The sequence below is a fragment of the Apium graveolens genome, chromosome 8 (assembly GCF_009905375.1).
Source record: "Apium graveolens cultivar Ventura chromosome 8, ASM990537v1, whole genome shotgun sequence".
In the NCBI taxonomy this organism is placed as follows: domain Eukaryota; kingdom Viridiplantae; phylum Streptophyta; class Magnoliopsida; order Apiales; family Apiaceae; genus Apium; species Apium graveolens.
In genome coordinates this window covers 248,317,580-248,335,426 of record NC_133654.1, presented here as the reverse complement: position 1 = coordinate 248,335,426, position 17,847 = coordinate 248,317,580, and the positions used below count along the sequence as shown (strand labels likewise).

Sequence of the window (17,847 nt, the reverse complement as noted above, 5' to 3'; positions counted from 1 at the left end):
AACCCGAATGAACCCTAATAACCCGACAAAACTACATAGAAGTAGATAAAAATTGGACCTTTTATGGGTGTTGAATCGTATTTATGCTTTCTCCTCTCTAATCTGTCTCCAATCGCCCTCATACAATTCAGAATCCTGTGGAATTATGGTTGAAATCTAAGACTAACTGCTATCGAGTTCGAATTCGTGTTTATTCGACTATCCAGACCTTCTGCATAAAATAAGCACGGAAACAATTTAAGGGCATTTTTGTCATTACCCGTTCCGCGTATATTAAGCGCGGAAAGGCAGCCTTCCGCAGAAAAAAAGTACGGACAGAAGAATTTTTTTTAAATCCTGGCAGTTGGATCAACGATCCAACGGCCAGGAAATAGTGTGTTAGATAAACGTTCCCTGACACATGATTGTCAGGGAACATGACCCCAGTTGAAAATATCATCGATCTCTTATTAATCAAAAAAGCCTGAAAAGCTAAAGCACGAATAATTTTTGATTTGTTGGCTTGTAGGGAGTGATGGTTGAAGATCATATGAAAGGGTTGCTTATTGGCCTTGCGAACTAGTGAGATTCATTCTACTCATGTTATAGGTAACATATATTAAGAGGGTATATTGACCTCCGATTTTAAAAGATTTTTTTTCATTCATGAAATCTAGGTGTATTCAACTGGGATTTTAAAAAATGTATCATAATTTTATGGTATTCAACTAGGATTATAAATTATGTTACAAACTCTGGTGGTATTCAATCCGGATTTTAAATCATGCTTAAAAATTTGATGGTATTCAACTGAGATTATTTAAAATCCATTCGAATCTGATGGTATTCACGTGCTGGCGGATTTTTTTGGACTTCATAAAATGATGGATTTTGTGGGATTATTCAATGTATTTTATGGTTTTTGAAATCCCACCATAATTCATGAGATTTTGAAAGATTGTATTTAAATCCTAAAAACTCTTCATCAACTCTACGATATTTTATCTAGAATCCGCGTAAAATCAAAATCAGATCTAATCTATTAAAATCTATGGATTATGTATAATGTATTAAAATCCTATTTCATCTTGGATTTTACAAGTACACATGGCTGATGGCTATTAATTTTTGTTAAATAATTTCTTTTATTTTTTCTAATTAATTATATACACACGCACCAATAGTTCAACTCTCGACACCCAGAGGTACAAGTGCTCAATCATAACATAGTCATGTCCTCGGTAGTCGCTAACTTCTCCAGAATCTGATTTTTTTACCCCCTTTTTACACGTGTCGTTCACCTGGGCACTCTGTCACCCTTTTCCCCCTTCCCTGCCTTATACTTGTTCCACTAGCCTGTAGGGAGGATAAAAGAAAAATTAAAAAAGGAAAAGGAAGGAATCAACGCACCAATATTAAGACCAATCCTTACCGCACTAGAGTAAAATACCAGAATTACAGCTATCAATGATTATAAGACTGCTTTTGAGAAGCTTCATTTACATTATCATATCTAGGGGTGAGCAAAACCGAACCGAAACCGAAAAACTGAATCGAACTGTATAATTTCAGTTCAGTTTGATTTGAATTTTTTTTTAAATTTCGGTTAATTCGGTTTTTCGGTTTTAACCGAAATAATATTGGTTCGGTTCGGTTAATCTAAAAAATAATTAAGTTTAACCGAAATAACTGAAATCTAAATATATATATATATATTTGAATTATATTATATATTTATATAGATAATATAATATAGTAAATATAAACCAAAAAACAGATTGTATGTATCTTCAATTGGTGAATGTATGTATCTTCAATTTTTTACATATATAATATAATATAATATGTATTCTTTTAATATTTTGAATTATTTTTTATTTTCATTTTAAATTATTTTGACAAAATTTCAAATATTTCGGTTTTTAGAAACCGAACCGAATTAACCGAAATAATTCGGATCGGTTTTCAGTTCGGTTTGTGCATAAGTTTGGTTCGGTTTAGTTAGGAAAAAATTATCACTTCGGTTTTCTGTTAATTCGGTTCGGTTTCTGACCGAACCGACCGAATGCTCAACCCTAGTCATATCTTTTTAGTCGGTGCTCGAATTTCTCAAGTTCTCTAAAAAGTGTGATGGTATCCATAGTAGATATATATGGGAGGAAACTTGCAAAGTACTGACAATCGAAGCAAATCTCATTGGCATAGCTTCAAGTATAGCTTTTGTTGCATATTTAGGCTAACAACCAAAAGATACAAACACAAAAAGGGCATTGAGCAAAAATAAGTAGCAGTCCTGAACTAAGCTTAGATAGAGATTCACCACCAAACTTAAATCAAGGTTCCTAAGATCACCTCTCAGCCTGCAAATACTGAAATAGCATAGGATTAAAGCATTCGGCTTCCTAATCTAAAGAAAACCAAAAATGAAAGAAAATATAGAGATAAAATATTTGTTCATAATCGTCATCTTCTCTTTGCATTTCATTGTACATATAACTACAACTGAGCAGTTACAAACATTTTCTGATATTTTGAAATAAATAAAATACATAAAAAAACACACAAAATAGTCTGGATGTGTTCAGTTGTTTGATCTTCAAGTTCTTTATATTTAGGCACTACTGTTAGTGCTTCAAATATAGTCCAGAATTCACATTCTCTTTCATCAACACTGGACCACTGACTATAACTACTCCCAACTATTAGAAGAATTAACTGCTACTATCCATGAAATAACTTGTGTGAAATCCTAGGTAGCATAATAAAAAACGAATAATATAATAAAATGAATAATAATACAAACAACTTGTTACTCATGTAAAGTGTAGCTCAATTCATGATTAAATTCACAAAGGAATTTAATTTCTGAACCAAATTTTCTTGCATGATTCCCATTAATCTATCAGCAATCAGATTAATGATCCTAGGGTCTTTGTTAATGTTTAATGATGGTGATAGCAGCTTTCCATCAGCTTTCAGTTAATTTCGGAAGGTGGAATCCTTTTATTCAACAGAGCAAGAGAGTTCACCATATTAAGGAACCTTTCAAACCAGCAAAAATAATTGTGTTAAGTAGGTGTAAATGTTAATGAATTCATGATAATTATAGGATAACAAGTTTGTTAAAGTGTATTTTGATTAGGGAAACAGAGCAGCATAAGTAGGAAATTTACAGTGCAGATGTTAACAATTTTTTTTGGTTATTGAAGTTGTCACCCTCATCTTATTTTTTTCAAAAGTAGGCATTCTCAGTTCTTGATCTCTCAAAGGACTTTCCTTCTTTTTCTTCGTTGATTCACCATCTTCTCGTTCGTTTCATTTTTGTTGTTGATTTTGCCTAACTTTGTAAATCAAAAAATTTTAAAATAGCAGCTCTCATGCTTTTGGCAGGCATTTCTTGAGGGCTTCAGCAGAGTTATCTAAGTTTGTTGCCAGATATGTAGGGTTAAAGTTACATTGTTAATGCTTAATTTGGTGGAGTGTTTTGCCTCGTTAAACCTCATGAGGTTATGTAGGGCTGCAATATCGATATTTAATATATCGTTTGTGCCATAAGTTCTTGCATAGCACACTAGCAGGATCAGAATTTCTTAAAGCAGGAACGGTTTGCTTTCGCAAGCCACAATCTCACTGTAACTCAACCATCCATACTCTGGAATTTGTATGGTGTCATACTAGTATGGATGATCCAAGATGGCATGTACCATGTGTAATGGCCTTCTCAGGGCTATAGGAAACAAGAGTAACATACCTTCTGGCTTCATTGTCAGATTTGCAAATTTCTTTATTATGAATGTGAGGGACATCCCAATATCTATCTATAATATAAATCATGTTACCTGTATACATTTACACCCCCTACCCACAGGGCTTCATACAAATTTTGTCATCCCAATTCTCTTACAAACACCTTTCCTACATTACAAATGAATACCCTTTTTAGCTGCACATGGTACATGTTTATATAATCCACTATCATCTTGACACGTATTCAAATTTGAGGACCACTTTTTTTTTATTTACTTTGACAGCTATGGGGTGTGGTCCTTCCTGCTACAAACAAATTCATGTGGAGATATATACATACTTACATACATACAACTAAGTCATATTCAAACTTTGGTTAGAAGACTTATTTTTTGAATTCGAATTCTGAATACACTTTTACCGGATAATTTGAAATCACTATTCTCTCTCTCTCATAACAATTTCAAATTAGTTTATCTCTCTTTCTCTTTGTATCTCTATCTTATCTCATATCTTTTGCGAAATCAAAACTCAAATTTTCAGATCTATAGTTCAAACTCTTGAAGGCGTATATCTGAAAAGAATGACATTTTTACTAATCATCATCTTCATCTTCTCCATTTTTCATACATATCGTATCCACCATCCTTTTTTTTCTTTTTCATATAACATGATTTTGTTGTTTGAATTTGCTAGGTGATGTTTTTAAAGTTTGCTTATGCATGTGCTTTCTTATTGTTAGTTCTTATTAATTGTAATGATCTTTAGGTATTGTGTATTTGCTTGCTATTTTTCTTTCTCAATAGTTTTTATTTTTATGCTCACCAAGTGTTTGATGAAATGTGGCATTTAATATTTTAACTAGCATAATAACCCATGCGAGGCACGGGTCATTTTCTAGAGTTTTTTTATGCATGTAATTATAATGTTTTTAGTTATATTCTTATTTGTAAATGTTGTATAGTGTCTAACGTATTTATCTGTGTATCATTTTCATACAAAACATTACTAAATTACACAATGTTTCTAATATAGCTTATTAAGAAAAATATATGTATTTTTGTTTGTGTTGTATAATTGTATTTAATGAATGAATATAAACAGGGTAGTCAGTGTACGTTTAAAATGAAACAAATAAACTTAATATGTAGAATGTCGTTGGTATGTTTACAAAGAAAAAGTTAAAAACTAACATATATGTTGAATACAGAGTTGACCAAAAATTTTGAATTTCATTTAGATAAACTATATAACTGGTCTATATTATTACTGAGTTCTATACTAATTTACAGTTAACTTACTCAATTTAAAAAGATAAAAAATGAATAACTGAATTCAGAACTACTTGCAATCATAATATAAAATTTACAACACTACTATTAATATAAAAGTCGATTTTAATGAAAAATGTTAGTTTTTGAAATTTAACGTATGTATGTTTGGAAAAATGTTAGTTTTTTTACCCTACTCTTAACAAAATAAGATTAAGTTATATGTGTCTATGTTAGCATGTGAATTATCGTATGTTACATTTCTTAGAAAATTATGATGGTTTCAATTATTTATATGATAAATATCTGATTTATGTACATGTATAATCATTATTAATATCTAGTGAGGCAGTTGATTACTTAAATAACATGTATTTATAATTATTCAAAAATTAAAATTATGTAATAAATAAATTGCAATAATTTATATATGGTATTTGACAAACAATCCATATCTATTTTGTACGCGACCGAATATCAATCATGTAACACAAAAATAAATTATATATTGTAAGACTTATTATTGATGTTCATGATTTTTTTCAAGAATTTGAAGGAAAAACTGTAATTATATTGCTATTTAAACTATTTTTAAGTTTCTTTCATTACAAACCTAATATTTCTTCATATAATAATTTGATAATATTGTATACTATTTTCCTAAAATTAAATATTTTTCAATTCGATAAAGTTTTATAAATATTAGTTGAACTAGTTATTTCCTTCAAATTATTGAACAATATATATTTTTTAAATAGTATAAAATGTATTGAATCAATTGCTACAATATAGTATAGATATAACTTTTATTTGAATAATTCAAAATATTAAAATAATTCAAAATATTTGTACAATATTATATTGATCAATAAATATTGTTTATCTAAAAGAATTCTTTTTAAAATGCTAGTTTTTTTTAAAGTGAAAAATGAAAAATAAATCGATTTAATATATCATCGTAGTTTTAACAAATCTCGTGAGATCTCATATCAAATTTCAAATATTTTTAAAATCGGGACAAGTCCCAAAACACTAATGCGCTATCAGTAAAGTTATTAATTTTAATACAAATAATCAATTGACTTGATCCTATAAATATCTCAAACACATTAATTTATATTAATATAAGATATCAAAAAAATTCACATTATTGATAAGATATTCTCGTCGAACTTGTAATTTAAATTTACCAAACGTAGAATGTGATAATATTTTTCGGCTAGTCATGTAGTCAAATTTCGAGTATTTTTTGAACTGAGCTGAATTCTGATTTCAAATTCAAAATAAACTAAAATTCATTGACTCATTATAATTCGAACTTATCTAAATATTTAATAACAATCTAGATTATTTATATATAGGCGATTCTATTTTCAATATTTTCTTTAAAAATTATATTTATACATTTTAATTACTTTTTATAATAAAAAATTGTTAAAAATATGTGAGATATATTTTCAAACTAAAAAATAATAATAAATAAAATAATAACCCATTTATGTATTATGCCTAACTTTATATTTGAAATTCAGTTCTTTAAAATTAATTATACAAATATTTAAGTAACTATCATTTTTTTGCGGAATTCAAGTAGCTATCTTTAAAGTTAAATAAAATATTCTTTTAGCACACTTACATATTATGTGTATGATAAAAAGCACATGTGATAATATGATGTGGTGGTATGAGGTTGTATAGAAGAATGAATCAATCCAAGTTCGATTCCCACAAAACACAACTTTTATATAAATATTAAAAATAGGGGTAATTTAGTCTTTTCAATGAGACTTTTTAGATCTCAAAATATTATTTTCTTGTTGTGCTATTATATATAGAAGAGATTTTTTTCATATATTTGACAGTTTATGAGGCGAAAATGAAAAATAATGCAATAAGGTTTGCTTCATCTAATTATTAGAATTTGATTGAAGTTGCGCCATAAGAATTTTAATAAATCTGCAGCTAAAAATATGTGTTAATATTTTTATGTTATATTTATATATTCTTACTTAATGTCATAACTTGTTTGATGTAATGTCCTAATGAGTTTTTTTATTTATTATTGGACAACGTTTGAAGATCTATGCGCTTACTGACTTTCATTGTTTCAATACTACAGATGGAACACAAGATGGTTTTATGGGGAAAGATCTAAAATTATTTTATTCATCATTTCTCATGATAATTTACTATATTTATTTTATTCTTGCTCAGATTCTATGTCCATTCTTGATTAAGTTTAATTTAGAATTGAATACTTCAAACAATGATTGTTTATCCTTATTATAAGAAATATGTTGATTACTCTCTCGAATTGGGTGCGTATTCGGATCTTGTGGGAACAGAGTTTGTAATCTCTTATTTGATACTTTAAATTAGTTTTTTACAAATATTAAAGAACAATTACAAATTATTCAGTGATCTATAATTCTCGACTGATTGTGTTATTGATTGTATTAGTATAATTTTGTTACTCACAACAATCAAGGTCTTTTGTCTATCGATGATCTTTTGTTACATGTTCAAGAAAAAATGTTTGAATTTTTACGAGGCGATACATGTCATATGTGGTATAAGCGGATTGGTGTAAAGCGGATGATGGCCAACCATTTCTCTATTGGTCAAATTTTCTTTTTCACACGCTTCTGTTCCATATTAAGTGATGGTCTGTTCTATCTATTAACTTTCACACACTTCCAATTTGTTTTTCAATTGTGAGAACACGGAGACCTGCTGAGGTAGCAACTGTTGTGTCTAAACAATTATCAGACACCATCTTCAGGTAGGTGATATATCTTCAGGTAGGTGATGTTTCTGTATAGTTAGCTTCTTGAATATATCATGCATGAATCTCTCTTCAGCTGACTTCTGCCAAGAGTTCTGCCAAAAGAGGTTGATTTTTTAGTGTTTATTGGTATCTGATTTGTTAGTATTTCTTTGCGACATTCTCAGTAATTAATCGATGATCAATGGGCAAATAACCCTTCTTAAATGTCTTATTGAACCTCGAAGAATTATAAAATATACCACGTTGTAGTTCTTTAGTGTTAATATATATAAATAAATTATAAACAACTTTATGAATTTGACCAGTGGTATACATTTTGCGTCGCGCATGCCTTTTGTTCACAGAAGATTATTTTATTTGTCATTTTCATATGATAATCTGCAATAAAAGGTAAAAGTACTTCTCCTTTAATATTAGAGATGTCATTTCAGACCAAATGGATTTAACATACCAGTGATCCAAATGTTTAATGCAAATACACTACGGATCGTATGTCGCACGTAGTAGATATTCTATCTTTGAAGAGTATGATATTGGTTTATATTTAAAAATGATCATATACATAATGTTGCAGAGATGTGTTATTGAACTGTCGTGACCATGTAAATAAATTAGAAAGATCTTTGTTCATTAGTGCTGAACATAGAAATTGGCCATCTAAAGAACTGTTTTCATGTATATTTAATTCCGCAAGTCGCTTTTAAAACTCATCCAAGATATTGATATGAATCGATGCTATGATGCTATCATGATGTAGGAAGACAAGAGATTTATACCTGGGTGCAAGCTGAAATCCCACCATTGAAGACAAAGATGGCATGAACATGATAGTCATATGATAAATAATGTCTTGATATATTAGAAATGTATTTTATATTCTTTTTTAATACAAGTTTAGTTCTATCTTATGATTACGAAAAGAAACGGAAGCTGAAGATTTTAAAAAAGACGTGCAGAGTGATTTCTTGACAAGAAAATTAAAGATGAATTTGTGAAGTAACTTGACAGAGACAATGTTTTTGATGTCTTTACTGCTACTAACTCATTGTTTAATATCAATCATAATCTTTTTGAATTTGTGCAAGTACAGTAGTTCTCTTACTGTCTTCTTTAAATTGTTGAGCTAATGATAATTGTTATTTTGTAAATTCCTCAACATTTTTCTTCTTTGTTCAAAGTTAGCAGGCTGCACTGACATTGGCATCATATGTAAATATCATATGTAAATGCACATGTTCAGTACTATATACAAGTACTCTATTGTTATGTTAAGACATTTAATTGATAATTTGTGATTTCTTACATGTATTAATTTATAAAAAAACTTAATATATTTTTTAAAATAAATTTATTAGCTATCTTAAAGTAGATCTATTTAAAGTAATTAATTATAATAAAAGTTTCAAAATATTTAAATTATATTTTTAGAATGTCACGATAATGAGTTAATAGACATATTTAAGAATGGGAATTAGAAGTCTGAGTTATCACCAAAGACAATGCCTATGAGTATTTTTAATAAAAATTTAGTCAACGGAACCACATTATTGTGGACCTTTCACTTATAACTTTTACGGTACTAAACTTTTCACTGCATACGTGAAATCTAAATTAATATATAATGTAAACGATGACATATTCCCCTCTCAAAACCTCACATTTCTGTATTTATTTGATAACAAAGTTAAACCTTTTTCATAAATGTCAAATTTACGACTGAATGAAAAAATACTGCAGTATGTACTATATTTGTCTTTTAAAATTTGATCGAGTTGAAATAAATCATTAACACAATGGGGATGTAGCTCAAATGGTAGAGCGCTCGCTTTGCATGCGAGAGGTACAGGGTTCGATCCCCTGCATCTCCAATTTTTTTCCAAATTTACATAGCTAAATTTAGTCATTCTGCAACATATAGAAGGATAACAAAAAAACAAGTAGCAGAGATCCAGATGCCTATGACCAACAACAAGATTAAGACCCTTCAATTTAAAAGACTTGATTTTGGCTAGGTTGTGTCACATGTTTGAATGTCCTGTACTGGTCCAATATTTACTTGCACTATAGCATATTATAATCAAATTTACCTCTTGTTTCATCACACTTGTGAACTTGTAAATTTGTCACCTTCTTTTCTGGCCTCATCCAAAATCTTCTGAAATGGACATGAAATCCAACATATTCACCTAATCACACACAAAATTCTCTACTTATACAATTGATATCATGTTTATCCAACTTGCAAGTGTACAATCTAGTTCTATTATCTTACAAGTACTTGAAAAATGTACACCATAAGTCTCTTCTACTACCCTATATTAATCATTTGTTCTTATTGTGTACTCAGTCATTGCTTGGACCCTGGAAGCTTCAATGCTGTGCTAGATGTAGACGGTCAAGAACTTCGAGCCGCGGCAAAGTACTATATGTTACCTGCCTTCCATAGCAAAGGAAACGGTGGTGGTCTCGCTCTTTCATCGCGAGACGGTTCATGCCCTCATAATGTGATGCAAGAAAATCATGCACAATCCAATGGACACCCTGTTAAACTTTTTCCTGTGAATAAACTGGATGTGAATATAAGATTGTCTAGTGATGTGAACATTGTGTTCCATGCTGCAACGACTTGTGTGCAAGCGACGGGTTGGAGAATGGGAGGAGTGGATGCTATAACAGGACGGAGATACGTGAAGAGCGGGGCACTCATAGGGCATCCTGGGGCGAGCACGGTGAGTAACTGGTTTAAGGTTGAAAAGAATGAGCATGGTGATGGTTATAAGATAATTTTTTGTCCCAGTGTTTGTAGTTTTTGTAAGGTTGTTTGTGGGGATGTAAGGGCATTTGATGAAAATGGGAAGAAATGGCTTGGCTTAAGTGATGGTTCCCCTCTAATTGTTGATTTTAGAAAAATATAGATTTGATCAGTGAGTTCTTGTTTCTACCTCATTGTAAGATTAAGGTTGGTACCATTATGTCCTCTTTACAAGGTCAGGTTATCTATTTATATTTGACCAATTTCTATTTGGAAGGTTTTTACCGGTTTCGGTCCGGTTTCGGTCCGGTTTCGGTTCCGTTTCGGTTTTTCTGCTTAGCCCCCAGTGATGAGCTATTAACCATGGAAAAGGAAGTATATACTGTATTTGAGAAATAGAGTGCATCAGCTAGGTCACTAGATGGCTGGAACCTTATTAAATAACTTCTTAAAAGAAAATAATGGTTAATTTGCTTATATATCATTGACTTTTCACGAACATGCTGATGCGGGAGTCTTGTGCACTGGATACGATTATTATGGAATTCAAAACGTTGTTTGAATTGGTTCTTGGAATGTAGAACTTGCATCACCTCATGGAATTACAACTAATATTAGGCAATCATTAATCATACAGAACATCTACAACACAATAACATCAATCTGAACCAGAAGTCATTAACAATTACACTAGTAAAGTAGCATAAAAGTAGTGACTTCTGAAGAAACATGAATTGGTTTTGCCAGCATAACTGTATTATGCATACTATCCTTGTCCATTTGAATGTTGTTCTGACTTTTATATTCATCTGTTTTGCAGACAAATTTATCTACAGGCCAAAAATATACAATCCTAAACAATGATGGGTTAAAAACCTAGTGTTAAATATCTACCACAAGCTTCTCTGTTTACTTAAAATAAAGATCGAAAACTTTCTTAATATGGAAGTGTAAGATCATTCTATAAATTGAACTCCATATCTCACCATTTTAAATCCCATAAAAATGGCTTCTTCTAATAGATTTGTGGTGTTATTCCTCGTGACATTGCTCGTGTTTTCGGTCACCATGGAAACTGCAGAGGCATGGTGGAATCCATTCAAGAGAGGATCTAAACCTGTCAGTGCCATTCAAGGGCAAAACTCGAAATGTACCAACCCTCTGGACTGTCCTGGAGATTTGATAACATCCTAAACAAGGCATACACATTTGGACCTAGAAGCAACCTTGATTAGATTAAGTGCATTTCAGCATTTGCATAACTGTATATTATTTCTTTGACCATTAACAGAGTATCTAGAGCTACGGAATTACCTAAAATAGGGCGCAGCTGTAGTTCCCGGTTCATTTTTTCTTTTGGCTTGCTAGTTCCTTGTAATCGAGAGAGGATGAAAGTTTTTTTTTATGCTAATTTGGCACTTCACATTATAAAATATCCAAAATTAATTTAATTCCTTATCATTTCTTTACTTTTTCAAACATCTCGGGTCTTGTAGCCTTCAAGTTACCAACCTTCCGTGTAATATTTTTATTATATTAAAAAAAATCAATAGAAATTAACAAAAATACTACTTTTTAAAATTTATTTGTGGTTTGCAAATAAAAGCAATCATATACACAATTTATTTTATACTAGTTGGTGACCCGTGCGAAGCACGGACCCGAAATTAAAAATAACAGTATCACATTATTATTTGCATAAAACTGAAACTCATAATTCGTGCAAAATACATATCTAAATATAATATATAAAATGTTTTTAAAATATGTAGTTAAAAAAATCGAAGTTAAGTGTAACTCTAAAATTTCACCGTATAGTTCTAGTTATGCATGCGCCTAATTATCTACTTATATAAATCTGACATGTTAACTTACTAATACGATTATTTTAAAGTAAACTGACGCTGGATGTTCAGCAACAAATAAAAATTTAGGGAAAATAAAATTTACAGAGAGTAAAAGTTAATTTTTGTCAGCTGAGATATTGAGATTTTATTATATAAAATTTTAAAAATAGTTGTATAATTTTCTAGTGAGTAACAAGATTTAGGACGTAAACATGGTTTCGCTTATTAGTATAGATAGTTGATAACCCATGCGAAACACGGGACCGAAACTAAAAATATCGAATTAATATTTGTAGAGAATTATTCATAATCTATGCGAGACACAAATTAAAATTAATATATTAATATCAAATATTAAAATTGTTACTTGTAAACAATAGTCATGTAGTTAAAAAGAATCGAATCAGTTATGAAATTTTTCAATATAATTATAGTTTTGCACTATTTTACTTGATATAAAAAAAATCTAACATATTAGTTTTATTTTTGTGAAACGAATTGTATCTCTATCTTATTAACCAAATATCTGTTCTTTTAATAATTTAATATTAATTAATATAATTTGATAATTATCTTATAATTAGCCTTTTTAATATAGTTTATTTAATATTACTTAATTATCGATAAAAATTAATTTACAAATTAAAAGTAAATAGATGTTATTAAATTTAATTTAATATTACTATATATAATCTAAATACAGGCCATGAATTTGTAACTGTTAAAATATATTTTTTTAATTTAAAGTATATAAACATTGTGATGGACAATAACAAATACGATCGATAAATCAATAATTATCAGTTTATAAGTTAATAAATGTTACCAAAGTCATTTGCTATTACTTAATTATTTTTAAAATAATACTTAACACAAAATAAAATTTACAAAGAATAGAAATCAATTCGTGTTAATAGTTTACTTTGTAGTTAGTAGTTTTTCAAAAAAAAAATATAAGTTATTTTACTTAATTTAATGAACTTATTAAATTTTTAATATAATTTATAAATAAATAAAGTTTACAGAGAATATAAGTCAATTTGTTTTAATAGTTTGTAGTTTTTCTAAAATTAAAAATAAATATAAGTTATTTTACTTAATTTAACGTAACTTAATAAATTTTTAATATAATTTACAAATAGTTTAAAAATATTTTTATTTTATAAATTAAAAAGACGATTGAATGAACACTAACTAAAAAGAAAATAAAATTTATAAAGAACAGAAGTCGAGTTGTGTTAAAAACAAAGTTGATAAAGAATAGAAGTCAACTTATGTCTAGTAGGTACCAAAATTTGGTACTTTGGTAGTACCAAATTATACATAGTTTCGTTTATTAATAAAGAGTATATATTTTATTAAAAAATTGAAAAAAAATTGGTTTTATTGAGTTGCAAAACCGTATTTTTACAAAAAAAAATAAAAAATAAAACACCTTATTTTTGCAAATAAAAACTTAAAAATGTATTTTTGCAAAAATAACTTAAAATTTCGTATTTTTTAAAAAAAACCCAGAAAAATCTAATCAATTGACTTATATTGTAATAGTATTTAAAAGTTTTAAACAGTAGATAAGTTTTATTTTTTATATGTTTTATTCACCAAAATTATACATATCGATAAAACGAGTAAATTACACCATTGTGATCAAACTTATTCCCATCCATCCTCTCCTCCCGTTTCCTCCAATTCTAAATCTTTAATTTCTATCATAATAATTTTCAATAAAATCGAGATCTAAATCATTTTGGGTGTGGTCTTGTTACCGTACCCATCTTTTTGGGTTGTTGATTGTCCCTAATTTTTGGGTGTATGTCTTATTGCATTTTTTATTCGTTGTCATGTTGCATTAAGAATGATTTCTATGGTGTATTGGGAGATCTGGGCAACCCGCTTCAAATCTGAAATTGTGGTACTTATCGCGAGAGCTCACCTCGTACAATAAAGGATTGTTCAATATATGGGGCATATGTACCCCAACCTCAGTTGGTGTAACTGATGGATATGAACACTGGTCTATCACCGGTTTTTTATGTTATGTGCGCAAGTCAATTGTGATTCTACTATTTTCACTGATAGTGGTGTCGACTGGATTGCTCGAGAAACTTTTGTAATCATTTTTATTATCAAGAATATTTATATTATATCTGTTAAGCAATCTGAAAACAAAACGGCTATTTGTTTAGCTCGGTTTTTGTTTCACAGGGTTTGTCCCGACTGTGTTCGTATGTTTTAGGTTCAATAAAATCTTATTGTTCGTCAAAAAAAAAATATGCCGGTGACGGAAATTTGAAATTTACAATATATAGATACAAGTATTGCTTATATTTGGAAGGGTTTTAATCCCTAACACTCGTGTGCTACATAAAACTTATCTAACACACTATTTCACAACCCTTAGATCCTTATTTCAACGGCCCGGATTCAAGAATTCTTTTTTTACCTTCCGCTATAAATATGCGCGGAAAGAACTTTTTCCTTTCCGCGAATATTTATAGCGGCAGGTAAAAAAAAACTTAAATCCGGACCGTTGAAACATAAATCCGACGCTCCTGAAGTAGTGCGTTATTTAAACGGTCACCGAGTGTGTCAAGACGAGCATCCTATTTGGAAAAGATGAATAAGGACCATTTTATAAGACTACAATTTCTTTCTAAAAAACTAGCTTTATACCCTTGCGATGCACGGGTGATTTATAAATATTTTTATAATTTTTAATTTTCTTTTTAAAATTGCTATATTTACTAATTTAGTCTTATAATTTGATGTCATTTACTTTTAATGGTAGTAACACATACATATATATATATATATAATTTTATTTAATTTTAGAATGTGAATTTGATATATTTTTGCTTTTTTGTAATTTTGAAATTAACAGAGTACGTAGATTTTTTAGTATCATTGTTATGTTGTATACAATAATATTTTCGTTTATTTTAGTGAAATTATTATTTTTAACATATTTATAACTATATTTTTGTAAAATATTAACTTTAATAAATCTAAATATCTAATTTTTGCATAATTTTACATTATATTTGCTCATTTGTGTTTAATTTTTTAGCATAAAGATTGAGAATATTTGTGTTGAAATTTGTAATTAAAAATTCAAAATCACCTTAAAAGTTTTTTTCATAAAATGTTTTCATGGTGAGTATTATTTTATCAAGTGTAGTAAAATTTATTTTTTCATGTTTATAATTATTATTTTCTCTTATTTATATCCTTTTAAATTATATCAAAATCACCTTAAAAGTTTTTTCATAACATGTTTATATGGTGATTATTATTTTATTAAGTGTAGTAAAATTTATTTTTACATGTTTATCATTATTATTTTCTCTTATTTATATCCTTTTAAATTGAATTATATAAAATATATTTTTTTTTTACTTATATACAATTCTATACTTGAAAAATATTAATTTCAATCAATCTAAATATCTACTTTTTATATAATTGTACATTATATATGTCAAATCATTTCAATTTTTTAGCATAAATATTGGGAATACATGTGTAGTGAAATTTGTAACTAAAAATTTAAAATAATCTTATAAGTTTTTTTTATAACATTTCTATGTGAGATTATTATTTTACCAAAAAATAGTGTGATAAAATTTATTTTTACATGTTTGTTATTATTATTTTCTCTAATATATATCTTTTCAAAATATATTATATAAAATATACTATTAAACTTGCCAAGTAATTTATAATATATTTTTAATTTTTTTATATTTGTTTTGTAGTGCTTATGTCATGGTTATTATATCTCATGTATAAATATGTTATATATTTCCGTATTTCTATTAATTTGATTATTTACATTTTAGTATTTTGTTTGGAATTTATATATATTTATGTATTATATATTTTAAAAGATATTAATATTTTGATATAATTATAATATTTTAACTTAAATTATTTGCTATTTATTTTATTTGTATGAAATATATTTTTAAATATGCCAAATAATTTATAATATATTTTCAAGTTTTTCAATATTAGTGTTTATGTTATGATTATTATATAACATGATACATTTTTCGGTTTTCCTTTAATTTGATTATTTATATTATAATATTTTTTTGGAATTTATTGTAACTCCTTAGTTTTGATGATCACAACACAGCAAGCCATCATGTTGTTATTTGAGAATGTTTGCAGGATATAACAGCTTGATATCAGTGCTGTTTAAGTATCATGACAGCAAGCTATCATAAGACAGTAATCTATTTCAGCAAGCTATGATCACGATTGTCAGAATAACAGCAAGCCAAGATGCACAGTCCAGATTCAACAAGGAAGTCGAATTTCATGGAGATTTTATAGGATCTTCATATATATCAGTTGTAAGGACTTCTCTAATATAATATACGTGCATGATATATATAGAGCTCTTTTATAAAATGTTTTTAATCATTCAAATTGATTTCCTAAAGAATAGGAGTTTGTTTCTCTTTCAAACTCTTTCTCCTATCTTCTTATTAAAACGTTTTATCCTCTACTAAATAGAAGAGATATTTTCTGTACGTTGGACATCTTTCTTTCTCTTCTATCTAACATACACATGAACGTTGGAAACCATCCCAACGATCTTACACGGTAGAATTGGATTCTAGCCGTTGTAATTTATTGAGGCTGTTTTCAAACGTTAATGTGTGGTTATATAAGAGGTTTTCTTGCAGTTTTTTAAAGGACGACTTTGCAAGCAAGAACACATACAACTCCTGATCTTTATTGATTTCAAAATACTCTCGAGCTCTAAATATATACACGTGTTTCATCTTAGAGAGAGTTTATAGTTTGAGTTGTAAACTTTATCATTGATTTGTATTGTTCAAATTGTATTGATTAGTTGCTGGATAAGTTGGCTAGGGAAACAAGGGTTTAGTGGTACTTGCTAGAGGAGTTTGTACTACGGGGTAGTATAGTACTTAGAGAGCAGGTTCTTAAACAGGGTTTCAGCAAGCCATTATCAGCAGCTGGGATAAAGGGAGATATATTGTTGTATCTTGTAGTTGTAACCTTCATTGATCAATAATATATTCTCTTACCAAGTTGGTAAGGGATCAGGACGTAGACCATAGGGGATTAGGGGTCGAACCTGGCTAAAATTCTTGTGTGCTCTATTTACTTTCCTGCACATTATTTTCTGCATTACATTTAGTCATCTCAGCTTACTATCATTGTCAGATTATAGTTCAGTTGGTAAAATCTCAGTAAGCTATTATCGGGTAAAATTTAAAAGTAATCCTAGTTAGCCATAATCACCTATTCACCCCCCCTCTAGGTGTAATTTCAGTTGGTATCAGAGCTTTGGTATACTAATCTTTCTGTAACAGGAATAGTATTCGATCAAAATGGCTGACAAATATCCCGAAGGAACCTCAGATTACCGAGCACCTCTCTTGCTTGGTACAGAAACTATAACTGGTGGAAAGGTCGCATGGAAGT

The 17,847-nt window shown here is 28.8% G+C and overlaps 1 protein-coding gene and 1 non-coding gene across 2 annotated transcripts; both read left to right on the top strand.

The window, feature by feature from the left end:
- Positions 1 to 9,580: 9,580 nt before the first annotated feature.
- Positions 9,581 to 9,653, top strand: TRNAA-UGC (transfer RNA alanine (anticodon UGC)). The gene has a single exon. It is a non-coding gene; the product is annotated as a tRNA-Ala (tRNA).
- Positions 9,654 to 10,070: 417 nt separating this feature from the next.
- LOC141680586 (kunitz trypsin inhibitor 5-like) lies at positions 10,071 to 10,700 on the top strand. Its single transcript, XM_074486772.1, has one exon. The coding sequence runs from the start codon at positions 10,071 to 10,073 to the stop codon at positions 10,698 to 10,700; it is 630 nt and encodes a 209-aa protein (XP_074342873.1).
- The last annotated feature ends 7,147 nt before the right edge of the window (positions 10,701 to 17,847 follow it).